General features: G+C 40.2%; 1 protein-coding gene and 1 non-coding gene across 3 annotated transcripts in view; both read left to right on the top strand.

Annotated features, from left to right (window-relative positions):
- KPNA3 (karyopherin subunit alpha 3) overlaps window positions 1–10,007 on the top strand; it is a 94,989-nt gene extending 84,982 nt beyond the window's left edge. For both annotated transcript variants that reach the window (XM_055542193.1, XM_055542194.1), the window contains exons 12-17: window positions 856–984; window positions 4,128–4,232; window positions 4,331–4,402; window positions 4,563–4,725; window positions 6,648–6,742; window positions 7,447–10,007. In XM_055542193.1, the coding sequence (XP_055398168.1) occupies window positions 856–984; window positions 4,128–4,232; window positions 4,331–4,402; window positions 4,563–4,725; window positions 6,648–6,742; window positions 7,447–7,545 (663 nt within the window). In that variant the 3' untranslated portion in view covers window positions 7,546–10,007. The remainder of the gene's footprint in view (window positions 1–855; window positions 985–4,127; window positions 4,233–4,330; window positions 4,403–4,562; window positions 4,726–6,647; window positions 6,743–7,446) is intronic.
- A 2,773-nt stretch (window positions 10,008–12,780) lies between these two features.
- Window positions 12,781–12,853, top strand: TRNAV-UAC (transfer RNA valine (anticodon UAC)). Its single transcript has one exon. It is a non-coding gene; the product is annotated as a tRNA-Val (tRNA).
- Window positions 12,854–18,788: the final 5,935 nt, after the last annotated feature.

Genomic DNA, 18,788 nt, shown 5'->3' with positions numbered 1-18,788 from the left:
TCAGGCTTCAGTTCTATCTGTATGCACATTTCTTCAGTGTTTCTTCTGCTGTTTTACTGAATCTGATTTTGTTGATTTCTAAATCTTTATCTCATCCAGATTCTTTGCTGAGTTTCAGACTCATATAGCCAATTGTATTTGAGTCCTTAGACATAACTGCCAAGAACCTCCTTCAGTAATATTCTGTTATTATTTCAAGCAGGCAAAAATGAACATACCGTCTTCTCCCACAAACCCACTCCTCTTCATATATCCCCTATTAATGGACAGCATAGTCCAAGCTAGGAACCTTGGTATTCCTCCTCTTGTCTCCGCTCCATTTCAAAACCTGTCAGTCCTTACTATATAGTTTTCACATCTGGCTTCTCCTTGTATCTAGAGCCACTCATTTAGTTCAAGGTTTATTTTCTTTTCTCTGGATAACTGCATTTCTTTCTCTTTCACTCTCTTCTCTCATCTCTCATCACATCACTGATAGATCTGTTCATCCCACTTCTGCCAAAATGACTTGAGATAGAAATCTGTACCCATTCCAGGCCTTTATTAAAATCTTTCTGTGGTGCCAGTTTACTAATAGATAAAAATAGCTATGAAAAAAACGGACCTTTACATTTTTTTATTTTAATCTTTTCTCCAACAGTTTTTCACATAATTTTTCCTATATAATTCCAGTTTTCACAAAACTGTTGTTTAAAATTCAGAATTGCTTCTCAGTTCTATAAAATGCTTTGTGTAAGTATGCAGTAAGTTTTAATCATTCACCGCTTGCATTTTTACATTTTCTCAGGATTATAAAAAACATAGAATCAGTTTCATCATAAACAAATTTATGGAAAATATTTTATCCCCACCCAGACAGCAGCACTCAGAGCGGTTGGCAACATAGTGACAGGTACAGACGAACAGACCCAGGTTGTTCTCAACTGCGATGTCCTGTCACACTTCCCAAACCTCTTATCACACCCAAAAGAGAAGATAAATAAGGTAAGGCATATAACAGCCCCACCAATGCATTTCTTTCTCTTTGTGTATCTCATTTTTAACTACCTTCTTGTTTCGATTGCTTTTCATTTGTGATTCTCTTCAAACCACTCTGGTTAATTTCAGATCACCTCTGCAGTTATTTTCTTTCAGTTATTAATTGCCTGCTGTAAGTGCTGCCATGATCATCACAGAATAAAATTATTTTCATTTTAACCAGTGTTTTTATTTCAGTATATTGAGCAGTAGCAATGATCAACAAATTAGTAGCCACTAGGTGGAAAGAACATATGAAATTTTCCATTGTTTCCATTGCTATTATCTTTTTCTTTTGCTGGTGTTTTTTATAAACAAATAGATCATAATTTAATTTCCCTACAAAATTAGATTGAATGTAAAACTACAGTGCCTAAATTAAAGGATCATTAAAATTGTTTTCTGTTTGGTTTTTGTTTTTTTAAGATTTTAAGCTTATGATATAAACTTACTGTTAAACATGTGCTGGAGTACTTTAGTCTTCTTGTCTAGCTTATTTCACATTGCATGTTTTCAACATTCATCCATGTTGGAGCTTGTATCAAAACTTCATTCCTTTTTATTGCTGAATAGATACTGCATTGTACCTATATACCGTATTTTGTTTATACATTCATTTGTGGATGTACACTTTTGGATTGTTTCTGCCTTTTGGCTCTTGTGAATAATACTGCTGTGAACATTGGTTTGAGTCCTTGCTTTCAGTTCCTTTGCATGTATATCTTTATGAGTAGAATTGTCCAGTCATATGGTAATTGCATGTTTAGCTTGTTGAAGAACCGTCAAGCTTCTTTCCATAGCAGTTGCACCATTTTACATTCCTGTAAGCAGTGTTATGAAGGTTTTAGTCTTGTTTTATATATATATATATATATATATATAGGTTATTTATTTATTTATTTGACTATGCCAGGTCTTAGTTGCAGCAGGTGGGATCTTCAGTCTTGATGAGAGCATGCGGGATTGTTCATTGTGGCATGTGAAATCTAGTTCCCTGACCAGGGGTCAAATCCAGGCCCCCTGCATTGGGAGGGCAGGGAGTCTTAGCCCCTGGACCATGAGGAAAGTCCCTCCAATTCCTTTTTTTAATTATTATTGTAGCCATCCTACTGTGAAGGTAGTGTCTGCTTGTTTTGATTTACATGTAGTATCTGCCTGAAATGCCACCATTCCTCAGACTAACAAAACTTCTATTTATATAGTTCCTTGACTAAAGTTTGATAGTTGAATTTTTACAGAAAAGTGTGTAGTCAGAAATTACATTTTGTAGGTGCTTTTGTTCCAATGAGCTTCCCTGGTGGCTAAGGTGATAAAAAGAGTCTGTCTGCAATACTGAAAACCCGGGTTTGATCCCTGGGTCGGGAAGATCCCCTGAAGAAGGGATCTTCTGAAGAATGGCTACCCACTCCAGGATTCTTGCTTGGAGAATCCCATGGACAGAGGAGCCTGGTGGGCTACAGTCAGTGGGATCGCAGAGTTGGACACGACTGAGTAACTAACACTTTCACTTTCAATTTGTTCCAATGAAGGGAAAGAAGCCAGAGTCTTTTAGACTCTAGGCAAATATACGTGATTTTTACAGCTGAATGTATTAGTGTTCTGTAATGGGAAGCAAGGCTGAGAAGTGAGGAAACTGGACAGGAGTTAGGTAGAGAGGTTCTGGCCTGGGATCTGATATACTCTGAGTGAAGGTATCATAGGGGAAAGGAAAAGGGTTTCTATAGATAGATATCTCCTCAGCTTCAGCAAGGAGGTAGTTGTTGCAGAAGTTTTCCACCTTGAGTGTTTGTGTTATTTGCGTGTTGGTTACATCATAGTTCTTTGGAGGTGTAAGTTAACAACTCGGTTTTTTTTCCCCCTCAACCTTATAGTTTGAAAATTTTCAAATGTGCAAGAAATTTGCAAAAATAGTGTAGTGAAACACCCTTGTACTCTAAAACACCAGTTAACCAGTTATTGATATCTCACCACAATTGGATGGCAAAAAAGTGTACAGTCTTTTTCTTTATTTATTATTTAGGCCATGTGCCAGGGCTTGTGGGATCTGAGTTCCCTGACCAGGGATTGAACCAGGCTGTGGTGATGAAAGTGCTGAATTGTAATTATTAGGCCAATGGGGGCTCTCCTATAATCTTTCAGTTGTAGAGGAAGAAGAAGATAGTACTTTAACACTAAACTTAGAAATAAACCTGTTTGTTCATGACATAAAGCCTCTAAGGTTACAATAAAATTTGTCATATAGATCATTCTAATATATTTTGCAAATAAGTATTTTTACAATAAAGCAATTCATCTTTCTTAGAAGTAGTTTTAACAAAGTATTAGGAAATTCTATCTTCTATTTATTTCTGTCATTTGTCTTTTAGAGCAGGGATCCCCAACCTCTGAGCCAAGGACTAGTACCAGTCCCTGGCCTGTTTGAAATTGGGGCTGCATAGCAGGAGGTGAGCAGTGGGCCAGCAAGCAAAGCTTCATCTGTATTTACAGCTGCTCCCCATTGCTTTCCTTACCGTCTGAGCTCCACCTCCTATCAGAAGAGTAGCGGCATTAGATTCTTGGAGCTTGTACCCAGCTGTGAACTGTGCATGCAAGAGATCTAGGATGTGAACTCCTTATGAGAATTTATTGCCTGTTGATCTGAGGTGGTGGTGCTCAATAAATACAATGCCCCTGAATCATCCCAGTTGCCACCCCTGTCTGTGGGAAAGTTGTCTTCTACAAAACTGGTCCCTGGTGCCAAAAAAGTTGGGGATCACTATTGAGAGGGAGCTCATGAAGCAAAAATGTGAGGTCCTTGCGTAAAGATTTATTGTCTGTTTTGTTCACTGCCATGTCACCGCTGCCTGAAAAAGTGCTTAGGGTATAGTCCTAAGCATCTGTATTATTGAAGGTTATGCTAGGTAAATGGGCCAAGGTATTCTGCTAAAAAGTTTCCTAATAGGTTTAAAATGGAAGATACTGTATTGCCTAATCACCTTTAGATGCATTTGCCTTATTGTAACTGAGATGGTTTTGTTATTGTGTATGTAAACCACATTAAAGTAAAAGCATAAGCGCATTAAAGATACAGTTTTTCAAATAAAGGTGCCTTGTATTTTATTTAATTACAGGAAGCAGTGTGGTTCCTTTCCAACATTACAGCAGGCAACCAGCAACAAGTTCAAGCTGTAATAGATGCTGGATTAATTCCTATGATTATTCATCAGCTTGCCAAGGTCAGTCATTGTTATGAGTTTGTCATGTCTGTTAATATGTTATAACCAAGACTTTTTGAGCAAAAAATTCATTTCAGCATTTCTTTTTAAATCTTCAGGGGGACTTTGGAACACAAAAGGAAGCTGCTTGGGCTATTAGCAACTTGACGATAAGTGGCAGAAAAGATCAAGTGAGTCTGGAAAAAAAAAATGTTATGATTGTTAATACTGGGAAGTGCACTACTCTCTTGTGTTTAGGAGGTTTTGATTGTTTATAAGCCCTGTCCTGTATTCCTTTGGAGGAAGAGGTAATTATATAAATAAGAGTATCTCTTCTCTTTTGTTGTCTAGGTTGAATACCTTGTACAGCAGAATGTAATTCCACCATTCTGTAATTTATTGTCAGTAAAAGATTCTCAAGTTGTTCAGGTGGTCCTAGATGGTCTGAAAAACATTCTGATAATGGCTGGTGATGAAGCAAGCACAATAGCTGAAATAATAGAAGAATGTGGAGGTAAGAGGGTTGATTAAAGAAAAACAGTTGAGCTGTGCAACTCTGAAACATTAGTTCCTTTAAAGACAGTTAATTTGAAAGAAAAGTGCTAGGATACATTGCTATTAATATCATTTGAGGATGTTGCTGTTCTTTATTTGCTATGTTAGTAATCCAGGAAGATTTTCCAGAACACAGCTGATTGTGAAAGTCACTCCATAACCTTCTTAAGAGTTTTACAGTGCTTTTTAGGAAACACAATTACTCCTCTTGAAGTCATGTTGCATAAGATTAAGTGAAAACAAATGTGATAGCATCACTGAATATTCAGACAGAAAGTGTTTTCTTAATAACAAGAAGAAAATATCCTAGAGATGTTAAGGAGTCTTGTCCATGGTCAGAGAAGTAGTTTGTGGTAGGAGCATAGTTAAAAGCCAGATCTTCATACTGTACTACTATTAATTCACTATTCATTTTGTTTTTAAGATGTCTTATTAATGCATATATATAGAATTTAGAAAGCTGGTAATGACGATGCTATATGCAAGGCAGCAAAAGAGACACAGATGTAAAGAACAGACTTGGACTATGTGGGAGAAGGCGAGGGTGGGATTATTTGAGAGACAGCATTGAAACATGTATGTTACCATATGTGAAACAGATGACCAGTGCAAGTTCGATGCATGAAACAGGGCACTCAAAGCCAGTGCCCTGGGAGAACTCAGAGGGGTGGCGTGGGGAGGGAAGTGGGAGGGGGGCTTCAGGATGGGGGGGACACATGTACCCATGGCTGATTCATGTCAATGTGTGGCAAAAACCACCACAGTATTGTAATTATCCACCAGTTAAATAAATTAATTTTTAAAAAATTAATTCAAAATTAAAATAGGAATAAATAAAATTAATGGAACTAATTTTTTAAAAAAAAAAGATGTTTTACTTTTTAAATAATTTGAAACGAGCACTGTAGTCTGATTCAGAACAATTTAACCAGAAAGTTTGAGCTATAGAATTGTTACTCCAGCTTTTTATCAGTATAGTTGCTTCTGTCTATGAGATAAATACTTATAATTAGGGTACATAGTTACTTAGCATTTTATGATTTTATAAAGCACTCTATATACATTATCTTTGATACCCATTTTCCCATTTTTCTGGTTTGGATGTTACTATAGAAAAAAGTTAAATTTTTTTATATAGTAACTTAGATTTGTTACTATATAAAAAATTTTAAAAAGCAGTTATTTTGAAACTACTTCAAAATAACTTAGCTAAAAAGACATTAAAGGAAGAATAGTATTGAGGATTTAATGGAGTTGCATCTGATATATGGACTAAATATTTTGGGAATATAAATAAAGGCATTCTACAGTTAACTATTCTGAAAAAATATTCCCAAATTGATGTGGCTATATAGGAGAGAAGCACCCTATTTCTTTCTTTCTTTTTTTTTTTTTTTTTTTTTTTTTTCAAGAAATCACTTCTGAATTTAAAGTTTTATCTTCTATTTATGTCAATCTTTGAGTAACATTTGGAAAACAAAAAGATAAAAAAATTATTGTATGCAGCAGTATGATTATACTAAAGGAATCTTAGGCTGGGGGAGATCTTGATTCTAGTCCTGTCACTCACTCGCCATGTAACCTGAAACAAACCCCTTTGTATCTGTGCCACACTCCCTCATCTGTCAAATGGAGAGTTTAGGTGATTTTTAAACTGCTGGCCTCAGGGAACAGGGTACCTCAAGGGCTTCTAAAGAGGCAGAAATTAGTGGGGTGCTGGTTCTCTAACCAGAGCAACTCAGGATTTTATCTGTTTTTTTAGATGAACGATCATCTTTGGAGGGTGGTAGGGAGGGTATTTTTAGTTCTTTAAGATGTTTCATGATTAAATGAGCACAGTTTCTTTATTAGTATGTATTTAATTATTTTAATTATTATCAGGTTTGGAGAAAATTGAAGTTTTACAGCAACATGAAAATGAAGACATATATAAATTAGCATTTGAAATCATAGATCAGTATTTCTCTGGTGATGATGTAAGTATATATTAAAGTATAGTGTGTCTGCATGTACATTAAAATCTATACGTAAAGTAAGTTTACTAAGAATTAATTTTCCATGACTAAATTGATACTGTATTTCTGTCACCTTTGCTTTTGTAATTTGTTAAATGGGAAGAAGTAGTAATTACAGAAATGATGTATGTTCAAATAGGTAAAATAAATCTACAGATATAGGAACTTAAGAATGGGGCAGTTTTTCAATGTTCAGTTTTAAATCGTTGAATCTCTTTTTATTTTTGTCTGTGCTGGGTCTTTGTTGCTGTGCAGGCTACTCCCTGGTGGTGGTGCACGGCTTCTCATTGCGGTGGCTTCTCTCGTTGCACAGCACAGGGCTGTGGGGCATGTGGGCTTCAGTAGTTGTGGCTCCTGGTCTCTAAAGCACAGGCTCGGTAGTTGTGGCACACGGGCTTAGTTGCTGCACAGAGATGGGATATTCCCACATCAGGGATAGAACCCATGTCCCTTGCATTGGCGGGCAGTTGGTGTCTTTACCTTTGAGCCAGCAGTGAGGCCCTAAGTTGTTAAATTTCTTAATAGCATTGTTGATTTTCGTAAAATATTTTTAGGTAATAAAAACATACACACAGAATTCTTTCCTAAGAAGTAAATCAACTCTGCTTACACTGTAATGTATAGTATCTTAACATAATGAAAATTCTTTTTCTTGCTTCTTGTAGATTGATGAAGATCCTAGCCTCATTCCTGAAGCAACACAAGGAGGCACCTACAACTTTGACCCAACGGCCAACCTTCAGACAAAAGAATTCAATTTTTAAATTCAGTTGAGTGCAGCATCTATCCCACATTGAATACGAAGCACCACCAGATGGCTACCAAAATGACAAGAGCAACAGCAACTACCGAAGGCTCCAAAACATACATGCCTCTTTGTTTTGATGCTTCTAAAGCAAGCCATGTCTCAGTCACTTTGCAGTTGCCAAAAGTCACTATCCACATGGACTGTAAATGCATATGCATGATTTCCTAAACTGTTTTAGAATTCTCCTTAACAATCTTGACTACCCTATTTTCCCCCGTTCCCTGGTGCCACACGCTGACATCTGCAATCTCCAGTTTAGAATATTCCATAGTGGTGGCATGTCAGCTGCCCACTTGATACTCCTTTGGAAAATGGTGCGCTGTGGATCAAGACACTTTGGTATGACACATACACACGTTGGAAGACTTTAAAGAGGTGCAGTCTGATCTGAGCCTCCATCATTGTCCTCCACAAACATATTTTCATACTCTTTATGTGGAAGAATAGATTTTAAAAGTACAAGCCAAATGATTTACATTGGTGGAACTGACACAAACAAAAAGTAACTTAAAAAAAAAAGAAACTTGGTTATTGATTAAACAGATAAGTTTTAAAAAACTGTGCTTCATCTACCAGTAATTGATGTGTTTATTATCTGCCTCAGAAGCCAGGGTTGGAGGAAGGACTTTAGCTATGGATGGTAACGCTTTCGCCATTATACCTAATTTTTGAGAACAGCAAGCCCTATTTGACCACTCACTTCAGCCTGTGTGTTCCTGCTGTTTTGAAGTAATCAAATGCTGTGCATGGTATTTTACCTGAGCTGCAACCTGTTACGGACTTGAACTTCTGTTTAAGTTGAAAGCAAGAATCCCTGACCATAAAGAAAAATAAATAAATGAAACCAAAAAACACAACGGTCTAAAGTACCCATTGGTGATATTTAAAAAGAAAATCTTGCTTTCAGCTTTCAGGAGTTAACATTTTTCATTTTAAATTGATAATTGGATATGGTTGATTTATATTGGGTTTAAACTGTGGAGCTTTCATGTTTACTGTAATTTAGTCTTAAAATATTTTTTACTTCGTAACCAGTGCTTTTGATAATGTGGTTGGCAACAAACCAGCAACTATTAGAAGTGTCATAAAACGTCATTCTTGGAGTATTGGCAAGTGTACTCGGATCCTACTCTAAAAGCATATTCACATATAAAAAGATGCAGACAAGCATCTGCCTAGAGGAGTAATCTGCAGTTATTTAACATAAACCTGATTTGCAGTGATCTTCAAGTAATTCTGAAAAATCTGGTATTACTGTGTAAAGTCATTGCTTTTGGTAAATTGTCCGACCCAGTTATTAACGAAAGAATATGGATTTGAAATTTTTTAAACTGAACAGTTTGTGCTGTCACAGGAATGGTTTTGTTGCTATTGTTTACTGGGTATAATTTCCCAACGCGTTGATGTGAAGGGATAGGAAATCTAAACTAATTTAGTTGTCCGATGGGAGGGGGGTGTATTTACTGTGATGAAGATGAGACACGTGCCATCAGAGCTTTGTGAATCAGCGGGGTGTTTTCACTGGTAAACAACACATAGCAGGTGTGCATTCATTACAAATATATGTATCTGCCAAGGTGGAGCCACTTTAAAGAGTGAGTTTTGTCTTGTATCTAAAGTGGATACAAGCGTATGTTTAAAATGCAAGATTTTTACTTGCTAGAGAATCTGTTTTAATATAGTGGTTTGGCCTCTGATTATTTATAGGTTTTATAAATTTTAGAATCAATTTCTCTTTAAGGTGGCTCAGACTTTTCAACTCTTGTGCACATAAAATTGAGTTGAAGTTCATTGTGCCTTTTTTTCTTTATCCAGATTTTGAGTTAAAGCTTCATATGGTAACTGCATCCTGTTCAGATACCATGGTCTAAATTTTTGAAACTGTGTGGTGTTCACTAAAAGTAGGAGTAATAAAGTCAAAGCTAATTAAGGTCACAAACTTCAGTGAAACCCTTCAAGTCCAAATCTTCTTGATATTGTGAATTATACCCCTTCCGGTTTACTTCCTTGGACTCCCCATAGTGACTGACAGTTACCTTTTAAATTTTGCACACATTGAGACTGAATTGGGCCTCTACTGTGCCGACTCCTATTTCCTCTTGTGTTTAAGTGCAAACTAACATAAGTGAACGTTAGCATCAAGTAGTGCAGACGTCCGTGTGCATTGGCTTGATCCAGTTTGTTGTGACCTATCGGTTTGGAATTGGAATTGCACCATTTCATAGACAAAGGAAACTAGGTATATTGCTGCACTTTTACGTTTTCAAAACAGTGTTGAAAATTTGCATTGTTTTTATTTTTTTTAAACTCAGTTAAAAAAGACTAAAAAACGTTCTTTCAAAAGAGGCATCTAAATGTGTTCCTAATTTTGTATATGGGCTTAGGTTTTGTAACCAATAAAAAAGCTGCTATCAAATATGATAAAACATCGAAGAACTTATTTTTGAAAGTATCTGAATTTCCTAGTTTTGTTTTCTATGTGGTTAAATTTAAATTTGGAATTATTTTCCAAATATTAGCCCCAATGGAGGTGAATCATGAATTACTCTTTCAGTGTATTTTAATATCTCCTTTCCACTAGAGCAAACTAGGATGACCAGCAACAATGCTAGATTTAAGAATATTGTGTAACATAAGAAGTACCAAAATCTACACTGATTTCCAAAGCTGCTGTAGACAGTGACAGAAACAATAGAAACTTCTTGTTGCACAGGCTTGAGGCCAGAAGTCAGGGTGGTGGCTGGGGCTTGCTCTCTCGAGGGAAGGATCTTCATCCCTTCCTGCTTCCGGTGGTCCTCAGCTGGTAGCTGCATCTCTCTAGTCTCTGCCCTCGTCAGCACAGGGTGTTCTCTGTGTGTCTCTGGTTTAAATGCCGTAACTCATAGAAAGCCATTTCAGATGATTGTGTAATTGTGACTTTCATGAAACAAAAGGTGAAACTTAAGGCTTGTCTAATCCTTGAAAACCAGAACTTTGCAAGATAGTAATTGAAGTAAGCCTAACAGTTTTAACCTGTTAGATAGAGGTTGTGGCTCTAAATGAAATCTTGGATTATTTAAAAGAACAAAGGATCAGCCAAACTTTACTTTTGTATAATGACACTTCAGATTATTTTTGGACAAACTCAGTGTATGAGAAAATAAATTACACTACTCCTATTTAATCTTGCCATCGTGTACTTCACAAGGGTTGTCCTTTTGAGAAGATTAACTATTGCTGGTAAAAATTTATGGATGTCAGTTGTCTAACAGTTATGAATCTTCTTAACCCTAGTTGACCTGGGGGTTTAAATCTATTTGGAGAAAGGGAGTATAATTTCTGTACATTAAGCTGTACGTTTCAAGGCATATATAGGCCAAGGAGTGCTGTCTTTAACCTACCACTCATTTGTCCAAAGTGTAAAAGGAGCTCTTCACATAAATGATGTACTTTGTTAAATAAATGAAAAACACTGGTAGAATGAATCTCTAAAGCACAGCATATAGATGAGGCTCTATCTATACATACTTGTATATGACTGACCCTGGAACAACATGAATTTGAACTGTGTGGGTCCACATGTATGTGGAGTTTTTTCCATAGTAAGTACTGTAGTACTGCACGATCTGCTGTTGGTTGAATCCTCCGATGTGGAACCACTTACACAAAGGAACTGCTCTATGGAGAAACTCTGTAAATGGAGGGCTGACTGTAAATTCTAGGCCGATTTTCGAATATTCAGAGGGTCAGCACCCCTAATCCGTGTTGTTCAAGGGTCAGTTATATAGATGGACTCAGTACTTAAGACAAAGTGTTTAGGAATAGGAGTATTCACATCCATCGTGTTCAGTCCCTAAGTCGTGTCCGACTCTTTGCAACCCCATGGACTGTAGTGTGCTAGGCTCTTCTGTCCTTCACTATCTCCCGGAGTTTGCTCAAATTCCTGTTTATTGAGCTGGTGATACTAGCTAACCATCTCATCCTCCATTGTCCCTTTCTCTTCCTGCCCTCAGTCTTTCCCAGCATCAGCACTGTGCTGTGCTTAGTCGCTTCTATCATGTCCAACTCTTTGCGACCCCATTGGGATTCTTCAAGCGAGAATACTGGAATGGGTTGCCATGCGCTCCTCCAGGGAATCTTCCCAGCCCAGGTCTCCTGCATTGCAGTCAGATTCTTTACCATCTGAGCCACCAGGGAAACCCAAGAATACTGGAGTGGGTAGCCTATCCCTTCTCCAGGGGATCTTCCCGACCCAGGAATCATCTGGGTCTCCTGCATTGCAGGTGAATTCTTTACCATCTGAGCCATCAGGGAAGCTTCCCTGGTAGCTCAGGTGGTAAAGAATCCCTCTGTTACTCCCCAGTAAACTCAATTTTGCTGGCTGCTGGCATAACCTTTAACTCTATGTTCATTAATGGGTTGACTTGGGATTTTTTTCAATCTTTCTCAGCATCAGAGTCTTTTCCAATGAGTCAGCTCTTTGCATCAGGTGGCCAGAGTATTGGAGTTTCAGCTTCAGCATCTGTCCTTCCGATGAATATTCAGGATTGATTTCCTTTATTGATTGACTGGTTTGATCTTGCAGTCCAAGGGACTCAAGAGTCTTCTCCAGCACCACAGTTCAAAAGCATCAATTCTTTGGTGCTCAGCCTCAGCCTTCTTTATGGTCTAACTCACATCCATACATGACTGCTAGAAAAACCATAGCTTTGACTATATGGACCATATGGACCTTTGTAGGCAAAGTAACGTCTCTGCTTTTTAATACACTGCCTAGATTTGTCATGGCTTTTCTTCTAAGGAACAAGCATCTTTTAATTTCATGGCTTCAGTCACCATCTGCAGTGATTTTGGAGCCCAGGAAAATAAAGTCTCACTGCTTCCACTTTTTCCCCATCTGTTTGCCATGAAGTGATAGGAATGGATGCCATGATCTTAGTTTTTTGAATGTTGAGTTTCAAGCCAGCTTTTTCACTGTCCTCTCTGACTCTTATCAAGGGGCTCTTTAGCTCCTCTTCACTTTTTGCCATAGAGTGGTATCATCTGCATATCTGAGGTTGTTGATATTTCTCCCGGCAGTTGTGATTCCAGCTTGTGAGTCATCCAGCCTGGCGTTTTGTGTGATGCACTCTATTTACCCATGAAATCCCTCAGCTAACTTTAACGTATATCCGGGTTTCTCAGACCCTTCAGTATTGACATTTTAGGGAATTCCCTGGTGGTCCAGTGGTTAGGACTCTGCACTTACACTGCTGAGGGACCAGGTGCGATCCCTGGTCAGGGAACTAAGATCCTGCAGGCCTTGAGGTGTGGCCAAAAAAAAAGAGAAAAATGGACATTTTAGGCTGGGTAGTTTTTGATTGTGGGAGGCTGTCCTGTGTATTGTAGGGTGTTTAGGTGCATCGTTAGGCTCTGCCCACTAGACGTTGTAGCACCTCTGCGCTTCCCAGTCAGGACAGCGAAAAATGTCTCAAGACATAGCCACGGGTTTCCTGGGAGCCAGAACTGCCCTGGGTGTGAACGATTGGCCTAAATCAATTCAGCTAGGAAACTTCTCCACTCAAATGAGACAGCCTAAATCATGCCTTCTGTTCTATGAACAGTGCCAGATCTTTCCCCCACCCCCAAAAACAGAAGATAAAAAGCGGAAACCCCCTCCCCATCCCTGCCAAAAAAAAAAAAAATGTGCCTGTTCTTTCAATCTCAGTTTTAGGAGAAATCAGCTTAGCACATTTCCCAGATCCCATATGAGGACTCCTGGCAGTCCTGAGCCTATCTACTGCAAAGGGCTTAGGAGGATGGGAATGTGGAGTAGTTACTCTCTTACATGCCTCCTGTGGCTAAAAGAAGTTGTGAGTGTGTGCGCACACCACTAGGGAAGCCCAGTTCACCCAGTTGCATCCAATTCTTTGCCACACTGTGGACTGCAGGCCACCAGGCTCTTTTGTTCATGGAATTTCCCAAGCAAGAATACTGGAATGGGTTGCCATTTTCTCCTCCAGGGGATCTTCCCAAGCCAGGGATCCAAACAGCATGCCCTGTGTCTCCTTCATTGAAGGTGGATTCTTTACCACTGAGCTACCAGGGGGAGCCCTAAAAGAAGTTGTGTGAAACAACCAAATGTGTGGATTGCCCTTTGTTTTTTCAACACTTCCTGTAGCAATGTGTTTGAAACATTTTTAGTTGAAGAGCTTGAAGTTTTCTGGGAAAGCTGGGGTTGGAGCAGAGAAATCCCTAGCATGGTTTGTAAAACACTGCTTTGAAGCATTATGAGAGATTGGCCTCATCAGGATACTTCACAGGTTTATTAAAAATGATTAAAAGCAGGGGATCTATGGCTGTTCTATAAAGTATGTGTTCCCTGCAGGGCCTTTCTTCTGCTACATCTGTTTTCCCATCCCTGAAGAACTGCCTACCATCTGCCTTCTTGAGTAATTCTTCTTTAAAACTGTGGTTCCCGGAGATAAATGGGGCCTTGTGCCAAGTGATGTGTGAAGCCTCAAGGGAAACCAGGCATCTTCACAGGGCAGTGGTTTTACTTGATGTAAGAAAGACAGTTTTATGGTACTACAAACCTAGGTGTGAGAGAGTAAAGGACACATTTTGCATAATGTTTTAAAGACAAAATCAGGTTTTGTTTTTGAGAAAGACCATTTTGTGGACACATTTCTGCAGGCTAGGAGTCAGAAGAGTTGGAGACGCAAAGGCACTCCCAAGTAGATCTACTTATGGACTAGCTTTCATTGTGACTGTGTCTTAATATTGAATAGAAGTCACCACTCTTAAAGAACCATCATTACAAATGAACTGTTCTTGATTTCGAGTATAGACTTTTAATTATTCCCATATAGCAGAAGAGACAGATCTGTTTTTATTAACTTCCTTTCTCAACCTGAACACTCCATGCATTTCAGCCATCCTGCTTTAAAGTCCTTCCTGGACCTGGTTCCTCTTGGCTTCGTGCATTCCAAGGACCCTGTGTATAAAGTGTGCTTTGGCTAGTTTCGGGTACAATGGAATGGGAACATTCCATTATCTGGCCCTTTAATTCTGTTAACATGGAGGAGACTTTTTCAGTTACTTTACCAGCTTCATCATCATTAGATTTGTGATCAGGTAACAGCCTCAGTTCCCTTTGTTTTCAGCTCTTTTCAATCCAGTAGTTTGGTGTTTACAGTTTTCAAACCTTAATAGAATTTATAAATTTCACTTTATTTGATTTCAGCTCAGTTTTCTTCATAATAAGAACAGATTCCATATCTGTATGCATCCTTTCCATGGCTTCGGTCATTTTTTTTATAAATAAGAATTTTGAAACTAAGCCTTTAAGAACATTCAAATACTTCTTGAGCATCCTATCCCCTGCCAGGTCCCGTGCTAGGGTGCAAGGTCCACACACACGAATAAAAGTAAAAGCTGGGACAAATGTTATACAATGATACGTAATAGAGGGAATTGGCCTGGTTAGGAAGGTGATAATCAGGCTGGCAGTGAGTTGTCAGTAAATGCCAGCCTCTGGCATGAGTGCTTAAGAAGTACCAACTCGGCCCTCAACATGTCTGTGATGAAGATTCTTATTATCAGGCAGACAGAAGTTCAAGTCTCCAAAAATTACACAGCTGATAGTGGTGAAGGAAAAGCAGGAGTTAATTGGGCAGATTCATTGGAAAAGCTTTTCTGGCAGACGGAACAGTACAAAGTAGGAAGAAGCATGGGAGTCCAGGTAGCGAAAGGAAGTACAGCTGGAGCCAAAATGATAGTGAAGGGGAGGGCTGAAGAGATAGGCAGGTGCCAGACCCCCACCTGTAAGGCATACAAAGAAGTTTTGATAGTCTACAAGCAATGGTAAATCATCTTCATTAAATAAGAGTGATGATAGAAGTATTGTGTTTAATAACAATCATTGGCTGGTAGGGCAAGGACAGGAAATGTACTTTGAGTTTAGTAATGTGTACAGGTTGAAATAGTGAGTGTGAAGCCCTGAAGCAAGAGATGGTGAACAGGTTGGTCCATGAAGTGGTAGAAAGAAAGTGTCCAACTCTTCGCAACCCCATGGAGTGTAGCCAGGCTCCTCTGTCTGTTGGATTTCCCAGGCAAGAATACTGGAGTGGGTTGCTATGCCCTTCTGCAGGGGATCTTTCCAACCCAGGGATTGAACACGGGTCTCTGGCATTGTGGGCAGATTCTTTACCATCTGAGCCACCAGATGGAATCCAGAGATACTGGCAACTGAAACAGGAGCAAGCGAAGCTTAGATCAGGAATTGGAGGAGAGGAAGATATCAAGGATGATTTCTGTGTTTCTGGGTTGCTATAACTGATGAATATTAAGTGGCATAAAAGATAAAAAGCAACACTGAGGGGGGGTTCCCTGATTCATTGGTTAGGACTTGGTGCTTTCACTGCTGTGGCTGAGGATCAATCTCTGGTCGAGGAACAAAGAACATGAAAGCCTCACAGTGCAGTCAGAAGAAAAAGGAAAAAGCCACAGGAGAGAGTCAGACTCATGGAGTAGAGGGTGATGAGTTCAGTTCGGGTTGAGTTGAGTGGAGACACGCAAATGATGGTCAATGCTGTAAATACTGGTCTGGGGCTCAGAGGAGAGGGCCAGCGCTAGAGATCTGAATCCTTGTTTTGGGGATTATTAAAACGGGAAGTGCAGGTCATCCCTGGGTATCCATGGGGCATTGGTTCCAGAAGCCCCTGTGTGTACCAGAATCCATGGATGTTCAAGTCCCATTAGTTTGCCCTTCCTATCTGTGGATTCAAGGGCTGACTGTTCAGGTCAGTTGCTCAGTCGTGTCCAGCTCTTTTCGACCCCATGGACTGCAGCATGCCAGGCCTCTCTGTCCATCACCAACTTCCAGAGCCTACTCAAACTCATGTTCATCGCGTCGGTGATGCCATCCAACCATCTCATCCTCTGTTGTCCACTTCTCCTGCCTTCAATCTTTCCCAGCATCAGGGTCTTTTCCAATGAGTCAGTTCTTTGCATCAGGTAGCCAAAGTATTGGAGTTTCAGCTTCAGCATCAGTCCTTCTAATGTACATTCAGGAGTGATTTCCTTTAGCATTGATTGATTGGCTCTCCTTGCAGTCCAAGGGACTCTCAAGAGTCTTCTCCAACACCACCGTTCAAAAGCATCAATTCTTCAGTGCTCAGCTTTCTTCATAGTCCAACTCTCACATCCATACATGACTACTGGGAAAACCATAGCCTTGACTAGACAGACCTATGTTGGCAAAGTAATGTCTCTGCTTTTTAATATGCTGTCTAGGTTGGTCATAGCCTTTCTTCCAAGGAGCAAGCGTCTTCCAATTTCATGGCTGCTGTCACCATCTGCAGTGACTTTGGAGCCCAAAAAGACAGTTTGTCACTGTTTCCATTGTTTCCCCATCTATTTGCCATGAAGTGATGGAACTGGATTTCATGATCCTAGTTTTCTGAATGTTGAGTTTTAAGCCAACTTTTTCACTCTCCTCTTTCACCTTCAAGAGGCTCATTAGTTCTTCGCTTTCTGCCATAAGGGTGGTGTCATCTGCATATCTGAGGTTATTGATATTTCTCCCAGCAATCCTGATTCCAGCTTGTGGCTTCATCCAACCCGGCTGACTGTAGTTGTCTGTTAAGCATCTACTCAAGAGTCAAAAAGCAAAGGCCTTGGGGACACTCACTCGTGGGTTCTGGCCTCGGCCCAGTCACTGAGAGTCCTTAGACAAGTTATTTAAATCTGTTATTTGAGCCTGTTTCCACATTTGTAAAATAGGAGGACACACACAGAGTCCCAGGGTTGTAAAGAAACATAAAATACCACATGAGCTGGCTCAGCTGTAAAGAATCTGCCTGCCAATGCAGGAGACAGGTTCCATCCCTGGGTCAGGAAGATTCCTCTGGAGAAAGAAAAGGCAACCCACTCCAGTAGAACAGAGAAGCTTGGTGGCTACAGTCCCTGGAGTGGCAAAGACTCGGACACGACTGAGCAACTAAACAGCAACACAGTAAGTACAACATAAAACACCACAGGTAAACTATCTGGTACCACACTGCTGTGACCTACTGCTCCTCTCGCCCATACTTACTTTTTTTTTTTTTTTTTAATTTTTTTTTTTTTTAGCAACCTAGATGTCCATCAGCATCATACTTACTTTTGGATCTTTACGGATCATACGTGCTTTTGGATCTTTAAGGATAGTGTTAGAGTAAGCCATAATGTCTACTGATGGTTGCTTGCAAGGGCTTAATTAGAATATTTTGTCCCTAAAATTCTACCCACCCCCCCACCCTCTACCTCCTCCCTTCCCCCACCGCAGGCTATTGGCAAAATTTCCAACAGCTAGACTTCACTTCTTGGCTTAAGGCTTTGAACCCTGTTAACAATCACACTGCATCAAAAGGTGTGGCCCTATCGCCAGCCTTTTGGGCGTGGTCTGGGAATAGGTGGTTTACGCTTACTCCTTGGAAGGAAAGTTATGACCAACCTAGACAGCATATTAAAAAGCAGAGACATTACTTTGCCAACAAAGGTCGGTCTAGTCAAGGCTATGGTTTTTCCTGTGGTCATGCGAGAGTTGGACTGTAAAGAAAGCTGAGCGCCGAAGAATTGATGCTTTTGAACTGTGATGCTGGAGAAGACTCTTGCGAGTCCCTTGGACTGCAAGGAGATCCAACCAGTCCATCCTAAAGGAGATCAGTCCTGGGTGTTCATTGGAAGGACTGATGTTGAAGCTGAAACTCCAATACTTTGGCCACCTGATGCGAAGAGTTGACTCATTTGAAAAGACCCTGATGCTGGGAAAGATTGAAGGCTGAGAAGAAGGGGAGGACAGAGGATGAGATGCTGGATGGCATCACTGACTCGATGGACCTGAGTCTGAGTAAACTCCAGGAGTTGGTGATGGACAGGGAGGCCTGGCGTGCTGTAGTCCATGGGGTAGCAAAGAGTCGGACACGAGTGAGTGAACAGAACTGGGGATAGGTCTGGTTTCGGCAGTTAAGAAAATTGGTGAGCATGTACCTGAGTTGAGAAAACGTCTGGCTCTGCTGTCTAGGGACTCCGCTGTCTAGGGACTCCGCTGGGCAGCGGGGCGAGAGGGGGAAGCCTTCTTCCGCCCCGCCCCCTCGCCGCGCAGCCCCGCCTCCTCGCCGCGCAGCCCCGCCTCCTCGCCGCGCAGCCCCGCCTCCTCGCCGCGCAGCCCCGCCTCCTCGCCGCGCAGCCCCGCTT

This window comes from Bubalus kerabau, chromosome 12 (genome assembly GCF_029407905.1).
Source record: "Bubalus kerabau isolate K-KA32 ecotype Philippines breed swamp buffalo chromosome 12, PCC_UOA_SB_1v2, whole genome shotgun sequence".
Taxonomy (NCBI): domain Eukaryota; kingdom Metazoa; phylum Chordata; class Mammalia; order Artiodactyla; family Bovidae; genus Bubalus; species Bubalus kerabau.
Note: the sequence above shows the minus strand (reverse complement) of the source record. Positions and strands in the feature narration are given on the sequence as shown.